This window comes from Microcaecilia unicolor, chromosome 7 (assembly GCF_901765095.1).
Source record: "Microcaecilia unicolor chromosome 7, aMicUni1.1, whole genome shotgun sequence".
Taxonomy (NCBI): Eukaryota; Metazoa; Chordata; class Amphibia; order Gymnophiona; family Siphonopidae; genus Microcaecilia; species Microcaecilia unicolor.
Window position 1 is genome coordinate 181,938,425 of NC_044037.1, and position 21,887 is coordinate 181,960,311.

The following is a 21,887-nucleotide window of genomic DNA, read 5'->3' on the forward strand; positions in this document are numbered from 1 at the left end:
TGACAACAAAAGGAGGACCATAAACATGAACTATACCAAGAAACACTGGCACATGAAACTGGGAGGCATGTCCAATAAAAGCAAGCACTGCCTGAAAATCATTTATGAGCCAATCATGTAGCACAGACCCACTGAGGCATTGCAAGCCCTTTGCTTTTAATGGAAAGCATATGAACAATAGTTAGAATTGGTGAAATTAGGATTCCCTGTACTGCCCAGCTTCTGACCCCTGACAGAACAGCCACAGAGCAAAACACCTTCAGTAACAGATATGTCTTCTTATGAGGTGACATTATTTCAAAAACAACCATTTGCAGCATGCAGAAGTTATCAGTTAAGTATTTCATCTTGAAAGTGTGCGAAACCAATTTCAATATTCTTATCTTTTGCAGAGTTTCTCATACTGGGTGCTGCAACATTTCTTTGTGTCCCATTCATAGTCTGTACTCTGTCTCCTCCATTCTGTGGAGAGCTCTGGGATAGTTGGAAAAAATACTCTGAAAAGTTTTATTATAACTTCACCACAGGTCACTTCTGGCATTGATCCCCTTTTTGAATTTATGTCAATAGGTTTTAAGTTTCAGCACCTTGGATATGGGCTCCTTTGCACTTGAATAGATGAGGTAAGAGCCTGTTGTAGTATTAAAAGCTTCCCAGTCTCTACAACCAAATGTTGGGAGATGGTGAACTGCTACAAAGCCTTCATATCCTTGCCACCTGTAATGTAAATGAGTATGAGTCAGTAACAATGACCACAATGCTCCTCCCTCAGATATTCAGCACGATGATTTCAGCACCAAATGTATTAAGATTTTTCGCATGGATGTAAAGGTATTATTTAGTTATATGAGTTTAGCTCATGCCTTTTCATTGGTAATTCAAGGCAAGCTACATTCAGGTACAGTAGGTATTTACCCACCCTAGAGGGCTTACAATCTAACCAGTAAATTTAAAATTAATCAGAGAAAATATTTCTTCACTCAGTGTGTAATGAAACTCAGAACTTTGTTGCCAGAGAATGTGGTAAAAGCAGTTAGCTTAGCGGGGTTTAAAAAAAGGTTTGAATAGCTTCCTAAAAGAAAAGCCCATAAGCCATTATTAAAGTGGACTTGGGAAAATCTGGGACAAGCAGCATAAAATGTATTGTACTGTTTTGGGATCTTGCCAGGTACTTGTGACCTGGATTGGCCACTGTTGGAGACGAGATACTGGGCTTGATGTACCTTTGGTCTGTCCCAGTATGGCAACACTTATGTACTTACATGTAATATTCAGCCGTGGAAGTTAATGTTTTGTGCATGCCATCCATTGTGTGCTTTTTATATGTGGACATTCAGAGCTGGGCTGTACCCGGATATCAATGCCTTTTTTTGTGGCCGAAAATGGACATGCGACAAAATTAAAACCAGTGTGCATCCATTTTTGGCCTGAGACCTTACAGCCACCCACTGACTTAGTGATAAGGTCTCACGCATTAACCGGGCAGTATTTGTCAGCACGTGTAAACTGCCGATTAACACCGGGTAAGCACCACGCAGTAGAAAATAGAAAATATTTTCTACCGTGTGTTTTAGATGTGTGTCAAAAATGGAACTACCACTCAGGGCATGCGGTAGCCAGGCACTAGTTCCAATCTGATGCACGTTGGACGCGTGTGGGCGCCTTAGTAAAAGAGCCCTAAAGTTAAGTGCAGAAAGCGCACTATGCACTATTCTGTAAAGGGTGCTTTGCGTAGCGAGCTCTTTACAGAATACTATCTCAGCACAGATCACAGCGACACCTGCCTTTCAGCACCATTTACTGAATCTGGCCAATAATCCTCTATTTGGGTCCCTTTTACTAAGTACCGGTAAGCTCAATGCGGGCTTACCGCTCGCTATTCTGGAACTATCGCTGGGCTACCACAGGAGCCTGGTGGTAGTTCTCACCCCCTGCACACGCCATTTCTGTTTTTGTAGCGCCATTGTTTACCTGGCAGTAATCGGGCAGCACCACGTTGGCAGCGGGAGGGGGGGTTGAGAGGGTCATCAGCAGGGGGGGTCAAAGTTGGTGGTGGGGGGGTTCGGCAATGGCAGGGGGGTCAAAGTCGGTGGCCGGGGGGGTTCAGCAATGGCGGGGGGAGGGGTTGCGGCACTGGGGGGGGGCTAAAATGTGCCCCCTCACCTCGGGCTCTGGACCCCCCTCCCGCCGAAGTCTGGCTACACCCCTGCTGCATGGCCATTTCTTGCTCTCAGAAAAAGACATCGTTTTACTTGCTGTGGTAAAATGAGGCCTCAGTGCACATCAAGAACATGTGCTGACACTAGCGCAGGCCCCCTTTTACCGTAGCTTAGTAAAAGGAACCCTTGGTGAAGTGGATCAAAGGAAGTGGGTCCCAACCGGAAACAGAGAAGTACATCAGTATGGTAAAATCAGCTTTACTGATAAAACCTCTTGTATAAAAACCCGACACGGCCATATTTCAGCAAATGCCTACATCAGGAGAATGACAAATTAGTGTATAAAATGGAATTAAAACTGCTGAATTGACAGCTTCTAAGTCACGAGCAGTGTCATTTAAAATGCTGAGTGAAATCAGCAAATGACATTGCTCATGACTTAGATGCTTTCAATTTCAGCTCAGAAGTTTGCAAAATGTAGCCACATCTGTTTTTATACAAAAAGGTTTATTAATAAAGCTGATTTTTTACCATACTGGTGTATTTCTCTGTTTCTGGTTGGGACCCATTCCCTTTGATCTAATTCACTTTTTGTATCACCTACCTCTCCCTTTTTCCATCCCATAATCCTCTATTGCCTCAGATAGCAACTTAGGGGTCCTTTTACAAAGGCGCATTAGCATTTTTAGCGTGCGCTAAAAATAAGCATGTGCTAAATGTTAGAGACACCCATATATTTCTATGGGCGTCTCTAGTGTTTAGCGCTTACCAATCATTAGTGCGCACTAAAACTACTAGCACGCCTTTGTAAAAGGACCCCTTAGATTGCAAACCCTCTGGAGATAACTAATGTGACTGAATGTACTCACATTGAACTGCTGAGAAAACTGTGGGCTAAATCCAAATTCAGGTTCACTTCCCTCCATTCTCTGCTACTGAAACATACTCACTAGTTCCTAGTTTTGGCTCTTATCACTGCCATCAACACCAGCCATAGCTCACCATACAGAAACTCGCAGATTTGTAACAGCAGACACCAAGTGGAACAGTTTTTCAGAAGCGAAGTGCCCTCTATGTTACTTTTTGCACTTTCGTAGAAGCACAGCAGCATAATCCTGCAGCATTTTTTGCTAAAGTATGCATCAAGTTCATGTAACTCTACTACTCTCCCCTTGTCCATGTGAAATATTTTGCATCAAGCCCTACAGTGCAAATAAGGCAAACAGCAGCAATTGTTCACATGATTCTTTAATCAAAAATTGTACTCTTTGAACATACTAATTCTCTTCCCAACATTAGTCTTTTCTCATTTTCCTGTGTCTCAGTCAGTGCAATGGCGTACCGAGGGCAGGACGGTGGGGGCGGTCTGCCCCAGGTGCACGCTGCAGGAGGGGTGCAGGGAGCAGCCACACAGCTGTCAGCTCCACCGGTTCCCTGCTCCCTCTGCTGTTACTTCCTGTTCCGTGGCAGAGGGAGCAGGGAACTGGCGGAGCTGACAGCCGTGCAGCTGTTCCCAGCACCCCAGCAGGTAAGAAGAATGCACCCCCGGGGGTGATGCGCCATGGGGGACGCTGCACCCGGGGGTTGTTGTGCTACACCCGTGGGGGCGCTGCACCCGGGGGAGGGGTGCACAGTGGCAATACGCCCCGGGTGGCAAACGACCAAGGAATGCCACTGAGTCGGTGATGCCCCTATGTACCAGCCCTGCTAAAAGGCAATGAGTGGCTTGTTGTCTCACCTATATACAACACTATTTACAGCAAAGGAGACACCATCAAAGGAGTTTGCCACAACCAGGAAACTGTCTTCACCCACTGAAAAAAACTCCCAGTCCACAGCACTGCAAGGAAAGTAAAGGACACAGAGGGTTGATTAGCAAAGCCAGTAAAAGCAGCAAAGGGAATAATATCGTACATAGATACCAGATTCAACTATTCAGAAGCAATATAGTAGATCAGATGGAAGTGGACTGTAAATGAATTTATTAGACAACTAGAAGGACTAAACATGGCCCCTCCACTAGGGCTGCATCAGGGACAATTAGAACTGTGTAGCTGGGTCACCCATCCAGGACCCAGCCAGGCTCAACCCTGCTTAGCTGCCTCTTCCTCCACACAACTGTTGCCTTCACTCCACAGCAATCTGGCTCCTCTGAGCCTTGGCTCCAGGCCCTGTGAACTCCCAGGACTTCCTCCTCCCTCCGTTCCTTTCACAGAGGCACATTCAAAGCCCAATGTTTATAAGTAAGAGCTTTTATTTTCTTGCTTCAAATCAACAAAACACCCTTCACTCCAGGTTGTTTAGGCTAGCAGCCCAGAGCACAATTCAGGTTCAGCACAGTCAAGTTCAGGTTCAAAAACAGTCCATATAACTTCAAACTCAGGTTCAAAAACAGTCCATATAACTTCACTTCACTTTAGCTCAGATTACTTCACTTAGGGAACAGTACAGTATCAGAGGGAAAAACCAAATAGCTTGGTAGGTTGCAGCCCAGACCTTTTTAGTATGAAACAGTTTACACAGTCTTTCTTGCACCTTCTTACAGCATGGTTACACAGCTTTATTCCCACCTGGTTCAGGCTGGGGTTTCAATTGTGCCCAGCTCTCTTTCTCTCCCACAGGCTGCACCTGTTTCCTCTTTAGTAGAGATTTCCCCCAGTGCCTCAGCCTCTCTCCTCTGGTCTTCCACCAGGCTCTCCAAGGTACAGCTAGCCACCCTATTACAGCAGCTTTTCGGGTTTGAGCCAGGGCTCCAATCTCCATCTGTTCCTCCCCTAGTCCTTCAGTAATCTACATTTTATCCTCCTCTTCAACTTCCCCCGCCCCCAATCTCTCCAGCTGGCCCTCATCACCTTCCTCAGAGACCATTTCCCAATCTTCTATCTCCTCCCCTAACTCTTGCACAGCCAGGTGGGGAAGAGAAGGATTCTGGGACTGGTAGTTCCTCCCCTTCTTCCTTAACCCAGCCAACCTCTCTGCCTCTGGTAGCCTAGCTTTCTGAATGTGGGTGTTGTGCACATGAAATCTGCCCCGTTGGGATTCCCCGGCTCCCTGTACCCCCTTTCTTCGTGCCTTCCCGGATCCCCTTTCACCTGCACTCTCACAACTGTCAGAACAAATAAAATTGTTAGTAAACTCATAGGGGTCCTTTTACAAAGGCATGCTAGCATTTTTAGCGTGCACTAATCATTAGTGTGCACTAAACGCTAGAGACATCCATAGGAATATATGGGCATCTCTAGCGTTTAGCACACGCATATTTAACATACGCAATAAAAATGCTAGCACACCTTTGTAAAAGGACTCCATAATACCTTATAAATAAAAACAATGTACAAGGCACCATATAAATAAATAAAACTGGCACAATAATCTCAAATCAACAAATAATCTAATACATAATTATATAAATGTGCCCATTAAAAGATTGACTCTAAAACATAGAACCACCATTTGTCAGTCACTAAAACATATGAACAATACATATATGGAGACAAACTTTAAAAGGAATAAATGGCTTAAAGGCACAATTAAAATCCCCAAAAGAGTGTTAAACAAAAAAAAAAAAGGAGATACCCAAAATGGTGTCTGAAAATGGATTCTCCACTAAGATAAAGACGAAAAAATACACATAGTTTATCAGTTATTGCAAATGAGAGCAAACCAATAATTCTTGAAATAGAATTCATCAGCAGACTTAACCAGTCTCTCTCTTCCTCAAACAATGAGTGTTACAGACAATACTAAACTTAGGTGACAAACCAGTCTATTTATGTCCCAAAGGTCGCATGTCCCAGAAGTTTATAAAGTTAATAAAAAAAACAACCTAATAACTAGCCCTAAAAATATCGTAAATTTTTTTAAAATACAGTCATTAAGGGGTCATTTTACTTAGGTGCACTAATGATTAGCATGTACTAAATTATAAGAAGCCCATTGTAATACTATGGGGGCTCTGTTTACTAAGGTGCGCTAGCATTTTTAGCGCGTGCACAAAATTAGTGTGTGCTAACTGTGTAGGCACCCATAGGAATATTGTGGGCACCTACACAGTTAGCGCACACTAATGGTTAGCATGCGCTAAAAGCACTAACACGCCTTTAGCGCGGCTTAGTAAACGGGGTCCTGGATGTCTTATCATTTAGCGCATGCTAAATCTGTTAGTGCACATTAGTAAAATGACCCCTAAGAGAGAAATTAAGACCTGCCTCTCTAAAACCAGCCCAAAAAAAGAGGGTTTTTTGCACTGCTGGATAGCTGGACGTACTGAAAAGGAAAGGGGAATAAATATTTGTACTCAAAAATTGATTCCAGTCAATGAATTTAGCCAAAACTAATTGAAAAACATTGTTTTCAAATGTGTTAAAACCACTAAAATTAATGAAAAACCCTATGTATGCCATTCATGTGTTGCACTGTGCATCTATGCATTCAAGTTTTGAGTCCTTGGGTTGTAGGATCTCCGGCGATTAAGGTTGTGCTACGGGTTGGACAATTTTCCTCTGTTGGTGTAGCTTTAGATAGTTCAGACCTAATTTGGAGGATCTTATTGGTGAAATGATCAGCTAGGTCTTGGGCAGTGGGACATGTTTTCTGTGAATGTTCATCCTTATTAGTGGAAGCTAGAGTTTTAACTAAGAAGAAGCATTTTTTGTTGTCAAGATCATCTTGATCTATTAGGCTGCTATAGTACTGGCTAACTTCCATTTGGATTTATCAGTAGTATCTTTATTCTTTCTCCATTGTTTTTCAAGGTGTCAACATTCCTTTTTTAGGATGGATAGTTCTTCTGTAACATGGCAAATTTCTGGATGTTTTGACCTTTTTAAGTGGTAAATGGAGCAATTTTATCTAGTATGGCTTTCACCTTGGTGTCCCAGCAGGATTTGATTGAACCATTTATAGAAGATGTAGTAGTGAGGGAATCTGTTAGCTCAGACCAGAAAATAGCTTTATTGATTTTACCTCTGGTGGAGATAAGTTTGGATGACTTGTCTGGTTAAGCTTGACATATAACTATCAATGCTGAAATCCAATTGGAAGTGGTCAGCCCATGGTACTGGCTTCCATTTGAATGAACTAATCAAGATATTAGGATAGGAAGTCATGAAGTCTAACATATGGCCTTTTTCATGAGTTGCACCCTCAACTAATGTAGTTAGTTTGCAGTCCTTCAGGAATGATTTTAAGTTGTGGACATTGGTGTCGGCATTATTTTCCAAGTGTAGGTTTAAGTCTCCCAGGAAAATAATCCTTGAAGATTATGACATGGCAGAGAAAGTAATCTCTTCAAGTAGAAGTTTTGTATTGGACCAAGCTCCCGGAGGACGGTAAATGAGGAGAAGGGTGATTTGATTTGTTTCTTTTGAATCATTGCAGAATTTGTACAGCATGTATTCCAGTTCAGGGAAAATCCCAAAACTAACTAAAGACACATGGAAAAAACTCTTAAAGATAAGAGCAAGTCCGCCTCCTTTTTTACCTTGTCTTGAGAATGAAGAATACCATAACCGGGTGGGTAGATGTGGAGCAGTATCGGATTATCAACTTCTGTGAGCCATGTTTCTGAGATAAACAGAAAGCCTAGATCTGAAGATTCTAGCAGATCCCTGAGTAAGAGAGCCTTGTTGCTCCAGAACAAGCCCATGTATAATAATCATTTTGTTGATTTTTGAGTGGAGTATTTGGTGAGCTGGAGAGCTAATTAGAAGGAGGCAGAAACGTCAAACTGTTGGTCAACATTTTTACACAATTGTTTGTCTTCCATATAGGGATAACTGACCTGTATAGATGTACAGGGTACTATTCATTATGGGTGACAAACCTCCCTCACAATGTAGCTGAAGAGGAGCCAACATCCCATCCTTCTGACACAGCCTTTGGGGCTGAAGAGCTCTGCCATCCCAGGGTCAAAGAAGAACTGCTGCTCCTGCTAGCCCCTTCCCTCCTGAGATGACCAGTGGGGCCAAAGAAGCATATTTCACTTGAGTTTTATGAGAATAGTTGAATAAGTTCTCTGATAATGTCATTTCTTTTTCTCTGTCTGCTCAGGCTACTTCATGGGATGATACTTTTGAAAACTATTTACTGTATGAGGATGTTGCTTTACTTCAAACTTATATGGTGCATTCAAGATACTCTTTTCCAAGGTATCATAATGGGCTCTGTGTTCGGCGAAGCCAACTGTCATCATGAGCAGAAATGTTATAAACTTCAAACATCATCTAGTTTAGCATTACTATATGGTATGTTACTGAAAAAATAGAGTATTTCTCCACATTATGTGAGAGAAACACTATGCATGGTAGACTGTATAAACTAGTTAGTTGAACAGAGGAGACACTCAGTTCCCTTTCTTCAACCCCAGCCATGTCAGCAGACCAGTTATCACGGGCATTTATATATAAAATACAAGATCATTCCTCTACCGTTCCAAGTGTGTCTACTAGTCTACTACTCCTTTAGTTCCCTTATCATCTATTGCCTGTGCTTTATGTGCTTCTGAGGTCGATACTCACACAGCATCTACTGCGTTGAGAATATCTTGCTCATACTCTGACATTCCTGTCAACTCAATGCTCAAACAGAGTACTTTTCATAACTTGTCTCTCCTGGGTAGCTCTGTCACTGGTGTCTTCTACTTATCTTAATGACCCTGTTCCTGCCAATTTGTTAAAACAGTTTTTGAATCTTTTTCCGTTATCTACATTCTCTGGTGACTAATCTTGGAGAAGGGAACTTTTACTTTAGAATGGAGGCAGTTGATTATTCACCCTCATCTTATGGTTTACAGTCAGATGCTACCAAGACATCATATTATCAATCAATTTATAATTTGCCATTTCTTTCTAATGTGGCTGAGAAAGTGGTCTGTTTATCCAAATATAATCCAATGTTAATACTTTGCATCCTCAACAAACAGGTTTTCATCTACACTAGCTCAATAGGTGCCAAGATAACCGGATCATCCCCAGCACAGTCTAAAAATCTTATTCAGGACAGGTGTGATGTTCATCACCCTTGCACCAGGCAGGCAAATGACCAAGTAAACCTCACACCCACCAGACACCCAGCTATCTATATACCTAATGATCAATTCTCCAACTGAAATAGTCATCCTAACCCTTCCTCCTTATTCCACTTCAGGAATGGAGAAAATGACAAAAGAATAAAAGTTCTAAACTAAGGCCCTGATTCACTAGAGCTTTTTCCCCATTCCATGTCAATTTGAGGGGCCCTTTTACTAAAGGGTTGCCTCGTGGCCATTTCTTTTTTCAGGCTTTTTACCCACTATGGTAAAAAGTGCCTTGGTGCATGGCAAAAACAGTCACAGCTGTTAGCACAGGGCCCCTTTTACCTTAGCTTGCTATAAGGGCCCCTGAGTGAATTAGGAGACAAAAGTAAAACAAAGAGTTCTGTTGTATGACCCTTTCCTTTATATTTAGGATTAACAGAACATTGTCAGTAAAAGTAAATTCTGAATTCTTTATAGAAACACCATAGAACACAGCACCTGCTTGTTGACAACAAAAAGTTGTGAATGGTACCTGAAGGTGAGGACATCCTGGAACTTGACAAACATCTGGGCTGTGATATTCAGTTCATAGATGGTTGAATTGATAGCATAGGAGTTGAGCAGTAAAGTCTCGGGATCGTAACTGTGACTGTTGGCAACAGCAAGGAAAATTCGGTCCCCAATCTGGAACACTTCCCAGTCAGCAGCCCCAAACGTCTAGACCACATGAAGAAGAAATAATATGATTGCAAGCATGAATGTGGGCCTTGAAGATGAAAAGCAGTACAGTATAAAATATAGGAGCATAGTAATAAAAGTCCATACTGCCGAGGCTATATCCTGGTTGACAGCAACAGAAACCTTACCATTTGTACTATATTACTCCTTATACAAGTCATGTCTTCATTGGCCTCTACCTACTTGGGTAGATAGCCATATAAATTCCCATATATAATTCAATATCCAGCCTATAAAACCCAACCTACCACAAATCTTACTATCTTACTTCCAAATTTTATTTAAAAAATACTAAATAGCTAACAAAACAAGTGACTCAAAGATCTGGCTCCCTAGATTCTCATGGTCTTTCGGGACAGTACACAGACTCAGTTGCATTCTTCTCAATATGAGATAAACACTCATTTTGGAATCAGAAAATGATCCCCCAATCATTTTTCTTGTACTACAGGATGTCTCTGTGAGACTCCCCAAAACACACCTATTTTAAGACTACCTTATAAAGACAACATAGGTACTTAGGTGTCTTTATAAAATAGGCACAATGCAAAGCTGTGACAGCTAGTGCATAGGTCTTTACTGTGCTCTAGCTATCCCAACTGCTGATAGTATAGTCAAACTTACCACCACCTCATGAGGAGGTGGTAACTACAACTTTGCTGGTGCACTGGCGCATCACCAGAACCTTCCACTGACACCATGCATCTCCTGAAACCTCGCCAGACATCAGTCCAACTCTCCCTGACATCACCTGAACCCTCTCCTGACACCAGCCTGAGTCTCTCAACATCATCTGAACCCTCCACTGACACCAGCCTGACCCCCTGCACATGATAGGGTTATCTCCCTACCAAACAAATAGGGAGTCAGCACAACCAGCCTGCCTCCTTCCTCAAACCCTGCCTCCCTCCTCTAGGACTTACTTGAGGGTCTGCATTGGTATCAGTGGGGTCCCAGGTGGAAGCGACCCCTTCCTACCCCCCGGGTTGGTGGTACCATCCAAAATGGTTCTGATGGCCTCTAGGGGACCTCCTTTCATATAAGGAGATTCACATTAATCCAAGTGTTAACATACGACGTGTAATAAAAAATAGTGGGAACACTATTGCAGTGTTAGTTTTGGGCTTGCTGCATGTTATAAGTCTGCATTATAGTGCATTAAGCTCAAAATGATGCATTTTAGTAGAAGGCCCCCCTGTGTCTTAAAACAAATCAGTGCATGTTAAAGTGATGTTACCTAGAAATAAGCATGCGTTTTCAATTAGTGCATATTAAAGTGCTATAGTGCATGTGAAAAATCACTATTAAAACAAACGTGTGAAACAAACAAAAGAAATCACCTGAAAATCAGCAAAAAAAAAAATAAAAGCTAACAATTATTTTTGGCTATGCACATCCCTACCAATTTAAGATGGCAAAAGGGCACCCTATTTTACAATAGTGAGCCTATCCAGTCTGCCCATCCATACCAAACTACTATCCCTTCTTCTCTCTTTGCAATCCTATGTACTTGTCCCAATCTTTCCTTAATTCAGATACAGGTACAGTCTTCATCTCAACCACTTCCACTGGGAGGCCATTCCATGTATTCACCACTATTTCCAGGAAAAAGTATTTCCTTAGGTTACTCCTCAGTCTGTCCCCTTTCACCTTCATCCTATGCCCCTTCATTCCAGAGCTTGCTTCCAACTGAAAGAGACTCATTTCCTGTGCATTTATGTCACAGAGGTATTTAAACATCTCTATCATATCTCCCTTCTCCCACCTTTCTTAAAAAGTATATATACATGGAGATCTTTAAGTCACTGTTCCCTCTTAGCTGAATGGGAGTCCTTCAACTGCATCGCTGCTGGGGGGGGGGGGGGGGGTTGGTGCTTCAATACTGTGTTTTCAATTGCTAGGGACAGGCAAGTTCCTTGGAGTCTTCCAGAACTTGCGTGTTCTTCACTATTGAAAATATGGTAGTGAAACTGCAACCCTTACTGGCAGTACTGTAGGTGGAGGACTTTTGCTCAGCTTCGAAGGATCAGTTCTTTAAGCCTATCCCCATATGCTTTATGTTTTAGCAGCTGCCCTCAGACCGACTCTACCATTTTATCTTTTTGAAGGCGCAAACTCTATAACTATACACTGTATAGTGTAGGGACTTATACAGAGGCATTAACACCTCCTTTTTCCTGCTGGCCATTCCTCTCCCTATGCACCCAAGCATCCTTCTGGCTTTTACCATCACCTTTTCTACCTATTTGGCCACCTTAACATCACCACATACAATCACACCCAAGTTCCATTCCTCTTTCGTGCATAGTAGTGTTTCACCCCTTAAACTATACTGGTCCCTCAGGTTTTTGTAGCCCAAATGCACGACCAGGCATTTTTAGCACTAAATCTTAGCTGCCAAATTCTGGACCATTATTCAAGCTTTGCTAGGTCCCTCATCATGTTATGCACACCCTATTACTGATTTTGGTATCATCCAGAAAGAGGCAAACCTTACCAGATAGCCCTTCTGCTATATCACTTACAAAAATGTTAAGAAAGAATTGGGCTAAGAACCAATCCTTGTGATTCACCACCACTATCTTTTGTTGCCTTCTACCCACCCAGTTCCTAACCTAGTCGGTCACTTTAGGGTCCATACCAAGGGCACTCAGGTTATCTATGCAAAACTGTGTCAAAGGCTTTGCTAAAATCTAAGTACACCACATCTACAAATAAGATCAAAACTATTCATAGACTGGTACAGACAGCTTTCTTACCAGAATTGACTGGAAGAGTCGGAACATTCCGCTGAGCCAGATGTAGATATGAGAGTGTATCTTCGTGGATGTACCATTAAAGGTGTTTGCCACAACCAGAAATGAATAAGGTCCAATGGTGAAAAACTCCCAGTCATAAGCCCCTGAGGTAGGAATAGTCTGGTTAATCTCAAAAAGTGCAGTTCTTGAGTTCCACTTGTAAATGATGCTATTTATGTTGTGATTATCCCCTAGAAAAGAAGACATACAAAGTAAGTGCAGGACAGCAAACATAAGTAGATTGCTATTCATAGCATAATATGCATTCGCCAACTGGTGGCAAACACATTTCTTGCCTATGGTAAAATTATGCCTTACCTGATAATTTTCTTTCCTTTAGTCACAGCAGATGAATCCAGAAAACAGTGGGTTGTGTCTGCCTACCAACAGGTGGAAATAGAGAACCAAACTCAAGGGAGCTATACCAGCCGGCCAGCCCCTAAGCTCTTTAGTATATGTTCCATCACAAAGCTGTAGAAAATATAACTTTATAACAATCATAATTGCCAACTTCCTCACAAGAATGAACCACAAATGAGCGGTTTGCGGCACAAACTGCCACTTAACAGGTTAACTGCAAACAACATATGTCAGTTCCGAGAGACACAAAGAGGGGCATAATCGAAAGGGACACCCAAGTTTTGTTGAGGACGTCCTCGTAAAACGTCCTGATGGAGAAGCGGGGAAACCAGTATTATCAAAACAAGATGGACGTCCATCTTTTGTTTCGATAATAAGGTCGGGGACACCCAAATCTTGAAATTTTGGTCGTCTTTAGAGATGGTCATCCCTAGACTTGGTCATTTCCAATTTTGGGCGATAATGGAAACCAAGGACGCCCATCTCAGAAACGACCAAATGCAAGCCCTTCGGTCGTGGGAGGAGCCAGATTTCAAAGTACACTGATCCCACTGACATGCCAGGAAACCAACCGGGCACCCTAGGGGGCACTGCAATGGACTTCATAAATTGCTCCCAGGTACATAGCTCCCTTACCTTGTGTGCTGAGCCCCCCAATCTCCCCTCAAAACCCACTACCCACAACTGTACACCACTACCATAGCCCTTACAGTTGAAGGGGGGCACCTAGATGTGGGTACAGTGGGTTTCTGGTGGGTTTTGGAGGGCTCACATTTACCACCACAAGTGTAACAGGTGGGGGGATGGGCCTGGGTCCGCCAGCCTGAAGTGCACTGTACCTACTAAAACTGCTCCAGAGACCTGCAAACTGCTGTGATGGACCTGGGTATGACATTTAAGGCTGGCATAGAGGCTGGTAATCAATATTTTTAAAGAGTTTTTTGAGGGTGGGAGGAGGTTAGTGATCACTGGGGGAGTAAGGGGAGGTTATACCCGATTCTTTCCTGTGGTCATCTGGTCATTTTGGCCACCTTTTTCTGCCTTGGTTGTAAGAAAAACACGACCAGGTAAACTCATCCAAGTGCTTATCAGGGACGCCCTTTTTTCCCATTATGGGTCGAGGACGTCCATGTGTAAGGCACGCCCAAGTCCCACCTTCGCTACGCCTCTGATACGCCCATGAACTTTGGTCATTCCACGACGGAAAGCAGTTGGGGACCCCCAAAATCGGCTTTCGATTATACCGATTTGGGCGACCCTGTGAGAAGGACGCCCATCTTCCGATTTGTGTCGAAAGATGGGCGTCCTTCTCTTTTGAAACTGAGCCTGAAAGTGTCTGGAGCACTCATAAAATTCTTCTCAACTCCTCTGCTCCTTTCTTCTTAAAACGAGAGTTCTGATCTGCACAGCGGAACAAAAACATTCAGGGTGGGATCCTGGATTCAACTGCTGTGACAAAGGAAAGAAAATGATCAGGTAAGGCATAATTTTACCTTTCATAGCGTCATCAGCAGATGAATCCAGAAACCAGTGGGATGTACCAAAGCACTCACTAAGTAGGGTGGGTGTCCGCTGCACCGTGTGCCAACACCGTTTCTCCAAATTGTGCGTCCTTACGAGCTGAAACATCTATTCTATAATGTTTCGAAAATGAATGCAACGATGCCCAAGTAGCTGCGCGACAAATCTCTGCCAAAGAGAGGGTTCCAGTTTCCGCCCACGAAGTAGCCTGAGCTCAAGTCGAGTGAGTGTGTAGCCCCGCCGGAGGCCATCGACCCACTAGATGTAAGCCGAAGAAATGGCTTCCCTGAGCCACTGCACAATAGACAGCTTAGATGCCGTATCCCCGTACCGAGGACTCGCTAGCAAAACAAAAAGATGGTCTGAGCGTCTAAAATCATTGGTCACCTGTAAATATCGCATGACTACCCTTTGAACATCGAGAAGCTTGAGGGAATCAAAATGGACCGGATAATCCTCCTGCTTAAAGGCAGGAAGGAAAATCTCCTGATTGACATGAAAAGCTGACACCACATTTGACAGAAAAGAGGGAACAGTCCTCAACGTAACCCCAGCTTCCGAAAATCAAAGAAAAGGGTCCCGGTACAAAAACGCCTGAATCTCCGAAACCCTGTGCGCTGACGCCAGCGCCACCAAAAACACTGTCTTAAGCGTCAGATCCTTCTCCGATGCCTTATGCAGAGGTTCAAAGGGAGCCTGCTGCAGTGCTCTGAGCACCAAATTTAAATTCCAGTTCGGACACGGAAGCCGACAGGGGGGCTTAAGATGGGAACCCCTCAGAGAAAACTTGCAACATCCAGATAGGCTGCCAAGGAATTCCCGGCAAGGCAACCTCAGTAACAAGAAAGAGCCGCCAGCTGCACTCTTAGTGAATTGTAAGCCAAACCCTTCTGGAGGCTTTCCTGCAAAAAATCTAGCATCTGAGAATCTGAAGTCCGAGAGGGCTCCCATCTCCGAAGGGTGCACCAAGCCATAAAGGTGCGCCATACTCGAGCGTAAGCCGTCATGGTGGAACGTTTACAACCCTGCAGCAACGTAGCTATAACATTCTCAGAATAGCCCTTTTTCCTCAATCTCGACCTCTCAAAGGCCAAGCTATAAGACCAAAGTGGGAGGGATCTTCTATCAGAACTGGCCCCTGATGAAGAAGATCCGGTGCTAAAGGCAGATGAAGAGGCGATCTTGCTAACAACTGGATCAGATCTGCATACAAGGGTCGCAGAGGCCAATCCAGAGTCACCAGGATCACCAACCCCTGGTGTTTGCTGATCATGTGCAGAACTCGGACAATGAGTGGCCAAGGAGGAAAACGTACAACAGTCTCGCAAGCGGCCACGGTTGAAGTAGAGCATCGAGCCCTGCCGAGCCGATTTCCCTGTGCCTGCTGAAGAATCGGGCCACTTTGGCATTCTGGTGAGACACCATGAGATCCATCTCCAGCCAACCCTAACGATCGCAAATCCATTGAAATGCGCTGTCTGACAACTCCCACTCTGTCGCATCCAGAAGGTGCTGACTGAGAGTCTGCCTGATGTCCAGCTACGTAAGCTGCCAAAAGAAGCTGAAGATGAGTCTCCGTCCAAGAGAGAATTTTGCTTGCTTCGGCCTGCAAAGCCCACCCTGTAGATTGACGTAAGCCATCGCTGTCGTGTTGTCCAAGAACACTCGGATTGCGGTCCCCAGAAGATTGTCTCAAAACGCTAACAGTGCGTTCCAAATCGCTCTCAACTCCACTTGATTGATGGGCCAGGTCACTTCTTCCGTTGACCAACTGCTCTGCGCATACCGCGAGAGACAGAGAGCCCCCCAACCGAGAAGGCTGGCATCCGTCACCACTACCACCCACTGAGGGGACACCAAGGGCATCCCCCGTTTCAAGTGGGCAGGTAGGAGCCACCAAATCATACTGGCTTGCGCCTTCAACAACCAAGGAAGACATCGAGTGTAATCCTGCGAAACTAGAGACCAATGGCTCAGAAGGGCCAGCTGAAGAGGTACCACTTCGATTGTAGCAGCCATCGAACCTAGTACCTGCACATAGTTCCACACCTGAGGGCACGACATCAACTTGATCCTCCTGCCCTCGGGCAGAAAAACCAGTCCTTGGGCAGTGTCAAACCACACCCCCAGGTATTCCAGTGACTGGGAAGGTAGCAGATGACTTGGAGAAGTTGATCACCCAACCGAGGGACTGAAGAACTTCCACCACTCACTGAGTAGCCAGACGGCTCTCCAACTCTGACGCCGCTCGAATGAGCCAGTCGTCCAGATAGGGATGAACTCAAATTCCCTCATTCCGAAGAGAGTCTGCCACCACTACCATGACTTTGGAAAATGTGCAAGGAGCTGTGGCCAATCCAAAAGGCAATGCTCAGAACTGAAAGTGGAGCCTCGAGACTGTGAACCTATCAGAAACCTCTGATAGGGCGGCCAAATTGGAATATGCACATAGGCCTCTCTCAGGTCCAAGGCTGTCAGGAACTCCTTGGGCTGCACTGCCGCAATCGCCACCCGGAGTGTTTCCATGCGAAAATGGCGAATTCTCAGGAAGTGATTTACCTTCCGGAGGGCAAGAACAGGTCGGAACGACCCCCCTGTTTACTTCGGGACCACGAAAAACATGGAATATCGACCTGTGCATTCTTCGAGCTTCGGCACACTAGGTCTCGCACAGAGGTTAGAATTGCCTCGCGCTTGACAGAAGTAGTGCACTGGGACTCCAAGAAAGAATCTCCAACCTGAGTGGCAAATTCTATTTTGTAGCCTTCCTTGATGACTTTGAGAACCCATTGGTCTGAGGTAATCTTGGTCCACTCTTGGAAAAATAGAGTCAACCGACCCCATTTTTTAAGTCCAACGAGTGGGCTGGCGCCCCGTCATTGTGAAGGTCGAGAGGATGCTCCCTGCCGAGCTCCGGACCCAGCTCCTCCTTTGTCTGCACGAAAGGAATTTCATTGCTGAAACCTAGGCCGCTGGAAGGCTGGAGAAGGCCTACCTGGTCGATATCGTCTGGAATCTCTAAACCGAGGAATAGAGGTTCCCAAGAGAGCCGAGGGCTTGGGTCTGTCTTCCAGAAGTCATTGAGATTTGGAATCCCCCAAATCCTTAACAATCTTTTCCAGCTCCTCTCCAAAAAGTTTACCTCAAAAGGATAACTTAGTCAGACGTTGCTTAGATGCCATGTCTGCGGCCCAATGCCGACGCCATAGCAACCTACGAGTGATGACTGCCAAAGCCAAACTCCTGGCCGAAGCTCTCACCAAATCATATAATGCGTTCACTAGGTATGCTAGAGCCCCCTCCATCTTAGGAAGGACTTACATCTGGCAGGAATTCCTGGGCTCCTGCTCCGTCAACAGCTGTAACTAATCAAGGGAAGCCCGAGCCGCGTAGGAACTGCACACAGAAGCTTTAAGAGCCAAAGTCAAAACCTCAAATGCTCACTTCAGCGTTGCTTCTAGCCTTCTATCCTGCATGTCTTTAAGCGCCACCCTGCCTTCCACCGGAAGGATAGTTTTCTTGGTGACCGCTGTCACCAAGGAATCGACACGGGGCAGTTCAAATCTCTCTGCCTGACTGGGCTACACCGGATAAAGGCGAGCCACAAAGGGGCATCCGGCTCCGACCACTGAGCCATGATAATCTCCTGAATGGCATCATGCAGGTGGAAGGCCTTGGACGGTCTCCTCGTGCTAGCCATGCACACATTCACAGCGGCAGCAACTGGCGCCTCAGGGTCCTCAATGTGCAACACTTCCAGGGCAGAAGAAATGAGGGAGGAACGCTCCTCCCTGTAAAAAATCCGTACCGCAGACAGATAATCTGATTCCTCCATGGTGATCTCCCCCTCCTCTAAATCCTCTGTGCCCGAGGCACTCAGGGAAGATCCTGAACATCCAAGAAGAGAGGTGGTGACAGAAAGCGGTCCAATAGAACCCGTGTCTGAGCCAGAATCTCTGCGTCTGTGCTTGCGAGCCTGATCTAGCCCAAGAGGCATCAGACCTCCATCTGCACCCTCTAGAGGCACTACCTGTCCCCCTAAACCAGCCGAGGGAGGAGGAGGAGGAGGAGGGAGAGAGTGCTTCAGCAAAAAAGCCTAATGCAATAAGAGGATGAATTCAGGAGAAAAGCCTGCCCCTGAATCAGCCACGCTGCCCTCCACTGGAGCAATCATTCTAGAAGGACCAGGTCCCCTAGAGACGTCCTCGGCCACTACACCAGCGAAATCCTTGTGTTTTGGGGTCAAAGGAGTCTGAGCAAGCACCAGAGAACCAGGGGAAGAAACAGACGGCGATTCCAAAATGGTGCCCTCATGAGCGGTCCCCGCATGGGAAACTTGTGCTCCAGAAGAAAACGCCCCAGCATCTCCTCAGCTTGAGTCTGAACAGCCCGCGAAGCAAATACCCGCTGTCGACCTGCGCTTCCCACAATGGGCACAGCGCTTAACATTTTCGGCCGCCATAGCCACAGGCAGCGCGATAGTAAAGTTGGAGGTAACAGATAGAATCAAAAAGAGCTGCACTCACCCCAAGCTGAGCAGCCAGACAAAGTCCCTCAATCTCAGAATGCTGCCTGCAGAACAACTGCCTGTCTGAGCAGAGGGAAACTCCCATACAGCAAAAGGAGCAGGAACAGAGCACTGCTTGAATTGCTCTCTGTTTCCTTTTTCTCTTTTTTATTTATTTTTATTTTTTTTTAAGTGAGGAAGTTAGCAGAGAGAAGCCAAAGGCACAGGGAGAGAGGGACTTTCACAGGGTGAAGCAGGGACAGGCAGGCAAGCCAGTATGCTTCTAAAGGGGGTCAGAGACCACACAGTCACCCCTGGTCTCAACTGGCTACCAGCCCAGGAGACTACATAGGCCCTGAAAATATCCAGGAGCTGGGACAGGTCCGTCTACCACATGTTGGAGATAGAGATAAACTATAGAGCTTAGGGGTTGACCGGCTGGTATAGCTCGATTGAATTTGGTTCTCTATCTCCAACTGCTGGTAGGTGGACATAACCCACTGGTTTCTGGATTCATCTGCTGATGATGCTATGGAAATGTAGATTTTGAAAAGAGTGGAGGGTAATTCTATAAAGGAGCACCAATTTCTAGGTACCAAAATTGTGCCTATATGGAGCCTATTCTATACAGAAAAGTAGGTTTCAACTTTTATTACAGAACACTTGCACAATAGATCAAAAATGTGCCTATATTTTAAGCATGTGGGGGCTTAAAAATGAGTCCATTCAATGTCCAATACTCTTTGAATCTCAGTGGGTAATGGCATAAACAGCTTTCAAAACCTCAGTGGCGACTTTTTTCATATAGACAGCTCAGTCTATAACATTGGCTTAGTAATTGCTACTACCCAACTCTACTATAAATTGTTTCCAATTAAAACCACATTACTTCAGAAATTCATACTCAAAAAAGGATTGAAATTAAAATTTATTTTATCTTGTTGAAATCAACTGGACCCATGCCAGTGAGGAGGTAGGCAAATTATAGACTGAGCTGTCTATATGAAAAAAGTCACTGCTGAAGTTTTGAAAGGTGATTGTGCCATTACTCACTGAGATTCAAAGAGTGTTTGGGCATTGAATTGACACATTTTTCAGGCCCCATGGTTTTGACACTTTTCATGGATTTTTAAAGGGATTTATTTAAGCATGGTCACATCACAAAAGCTGATCACCTTAATAAAAATTGTTTTGCTGGACCATCAGAAATACAACTCCAACATATGCTTAATTATGCTGAACACTGAAGCATCAAAGTTGTCATAGGTCCAATTTTTAAAGTCCTTCTTTTTTATAAATCTTTCCCATATTTCAAAACCAACATCTTCTCCAATCTATTTATCAAATACAAATTTATTATATTTAATATAAAGGGTTCAGAATGGAGACATCCATCTGACATGAACTCATATTTCACAGTGGCTGTTGTAAGGATGTGTCTCTCAGACTTTCAGTCTGCAGATTTGGGGATTGAGCAGCATGGGACTGAAAGTTCAGGAGACACATCCTTAAAACAGCTACTGCGAAAAGTACATTTATATCAGATGGATGTCTCAATGCTGAACTCTTTTAAGAAGAATATTGCCTTCTGAAAGAGAACTACTACAAATTGCTGTATTTCCTAAGTGCACTAGAAATGGGCCTACCTCAGTCTAAATTCTATATATGGCGTCTTAAGTTGTGTGCACTAATTTGGCCGCATGGCCAAATTGCACACACAACTTAATTAAGAAGCCAATCAGCATGATAATTGGTACTTAACCAACTAGTAGCACTAATTGGCTTCAATTAGAATTTACACATACAACTTTCTAGGCATATTCTATAACACAGTGTGCGTAAATTCTAATGTGCACAGTTGGAAAGGGGGTGTGGCCTAGGCATGGAATGGGCGGGTTGTGGACATTTCAATAAACTATGCGCTCTATTTTGGAACATACCCGATCTGCACCTAACTTAGGCACAGGTATTTAGGCTTGGTTTTAGGTGGCTTAGATGGGTGGGCCTAAATTTTAGTCTCAAGATTGGTGCGTGTGCATATTCTATAAACTACACCTAACTTTAGGCATAGTTTATAGAATCATGCTAACTGCTTGGGTTTTCGGTGTCAATTTTTAAGGCACAATTTATAGAATTTGGCTCTTAGCACATGGGGAAAGTCTCACCTTACATGCGCTAAGCCCATTTACTAGAGTACTTTACTAGACATACTCTTAAAAGCATAAACTGATTTGGATTTTAGCTCATGTCTTTCTCCATATTTCAAGGTCAACTACATATGTTCCTGTTCAGGTATTAGGGGGTCCTTTTACCAAGGTGTGGGAAAAAGGGTCCTACGCTAGTGGTGGGGGCTGTTTCCCAATGCGCCAGGGCTGTTCCCCCCCCCCCAAAAAAAAATGGCCACATGGGGAGATTTATTTATTTATTTATTACATTTGTACCCCGCGCTTTCCCACATAATGCAGGCTCAATGCGGCTTACATAGTAATTTAATTCTTACCATGTGTCCATGCGGCGGGGAGCCCTTACTGCCACCCACTGAGGTGACGATAAGGGCTCCCGCGCTAATCTGATGGGAACTAGTCAGCATGCGGTGATGCCCAATTACTACCAGGTCATTGCCATGCAAGCCATTTCCAGGAGTTTTCTTTTTTCCCCCAGAAATGGCATGCGCTCAGGGCAGGAATACCGCCGGCAGCCACGTTGGGCCGGCAGTAGTCCCAGAAGAGCAAGTGATAAGCCAGCGTTGGGCTTACCACCGCTCTGTAAAAGGGTCCCCTTATGTTTAA

The 21,887-nt window shown here is 44.5% G+C and overlaps 1 protein-coding gene across 1 annotated transcript in view; it reads right to left on the bottom strand.

Moving 5' to 3' along the window:
* Window positions 1–238: 238 nt before the first annotated feature.
* The window catches only part of TSPEAR (thrombospondin type laminin G domain and EAR repeats), a 149,991-nt gene continuing 128,342 nt past the window's right edge, over window positions 239–21,887 (bottom strand). Inside the window, exons 9-12 of the mRNA XM_030209633.1 lie at window positions 12,672–12,901; window positions 9,707–9,891; window positions 3,898–3,999; window positions 239–717 (exon numbers count right to left, since the gene is read on the bottom strand). Of these exons, the coding sequence (XP_030065493.1) occupies window positions 564–717; window positions 3,898–3,999; window positions 9,707–9,891; window positions 12,672–12,901 (671 nt within the window). The 3' untranslated portion in view covers window positions 239–563. The remainder of the gene's footprint in view (window positions 718–3,897; window positions 4,000–9,706; window positions 9,892–12,671; window positions 12,902–21,887) is intronic.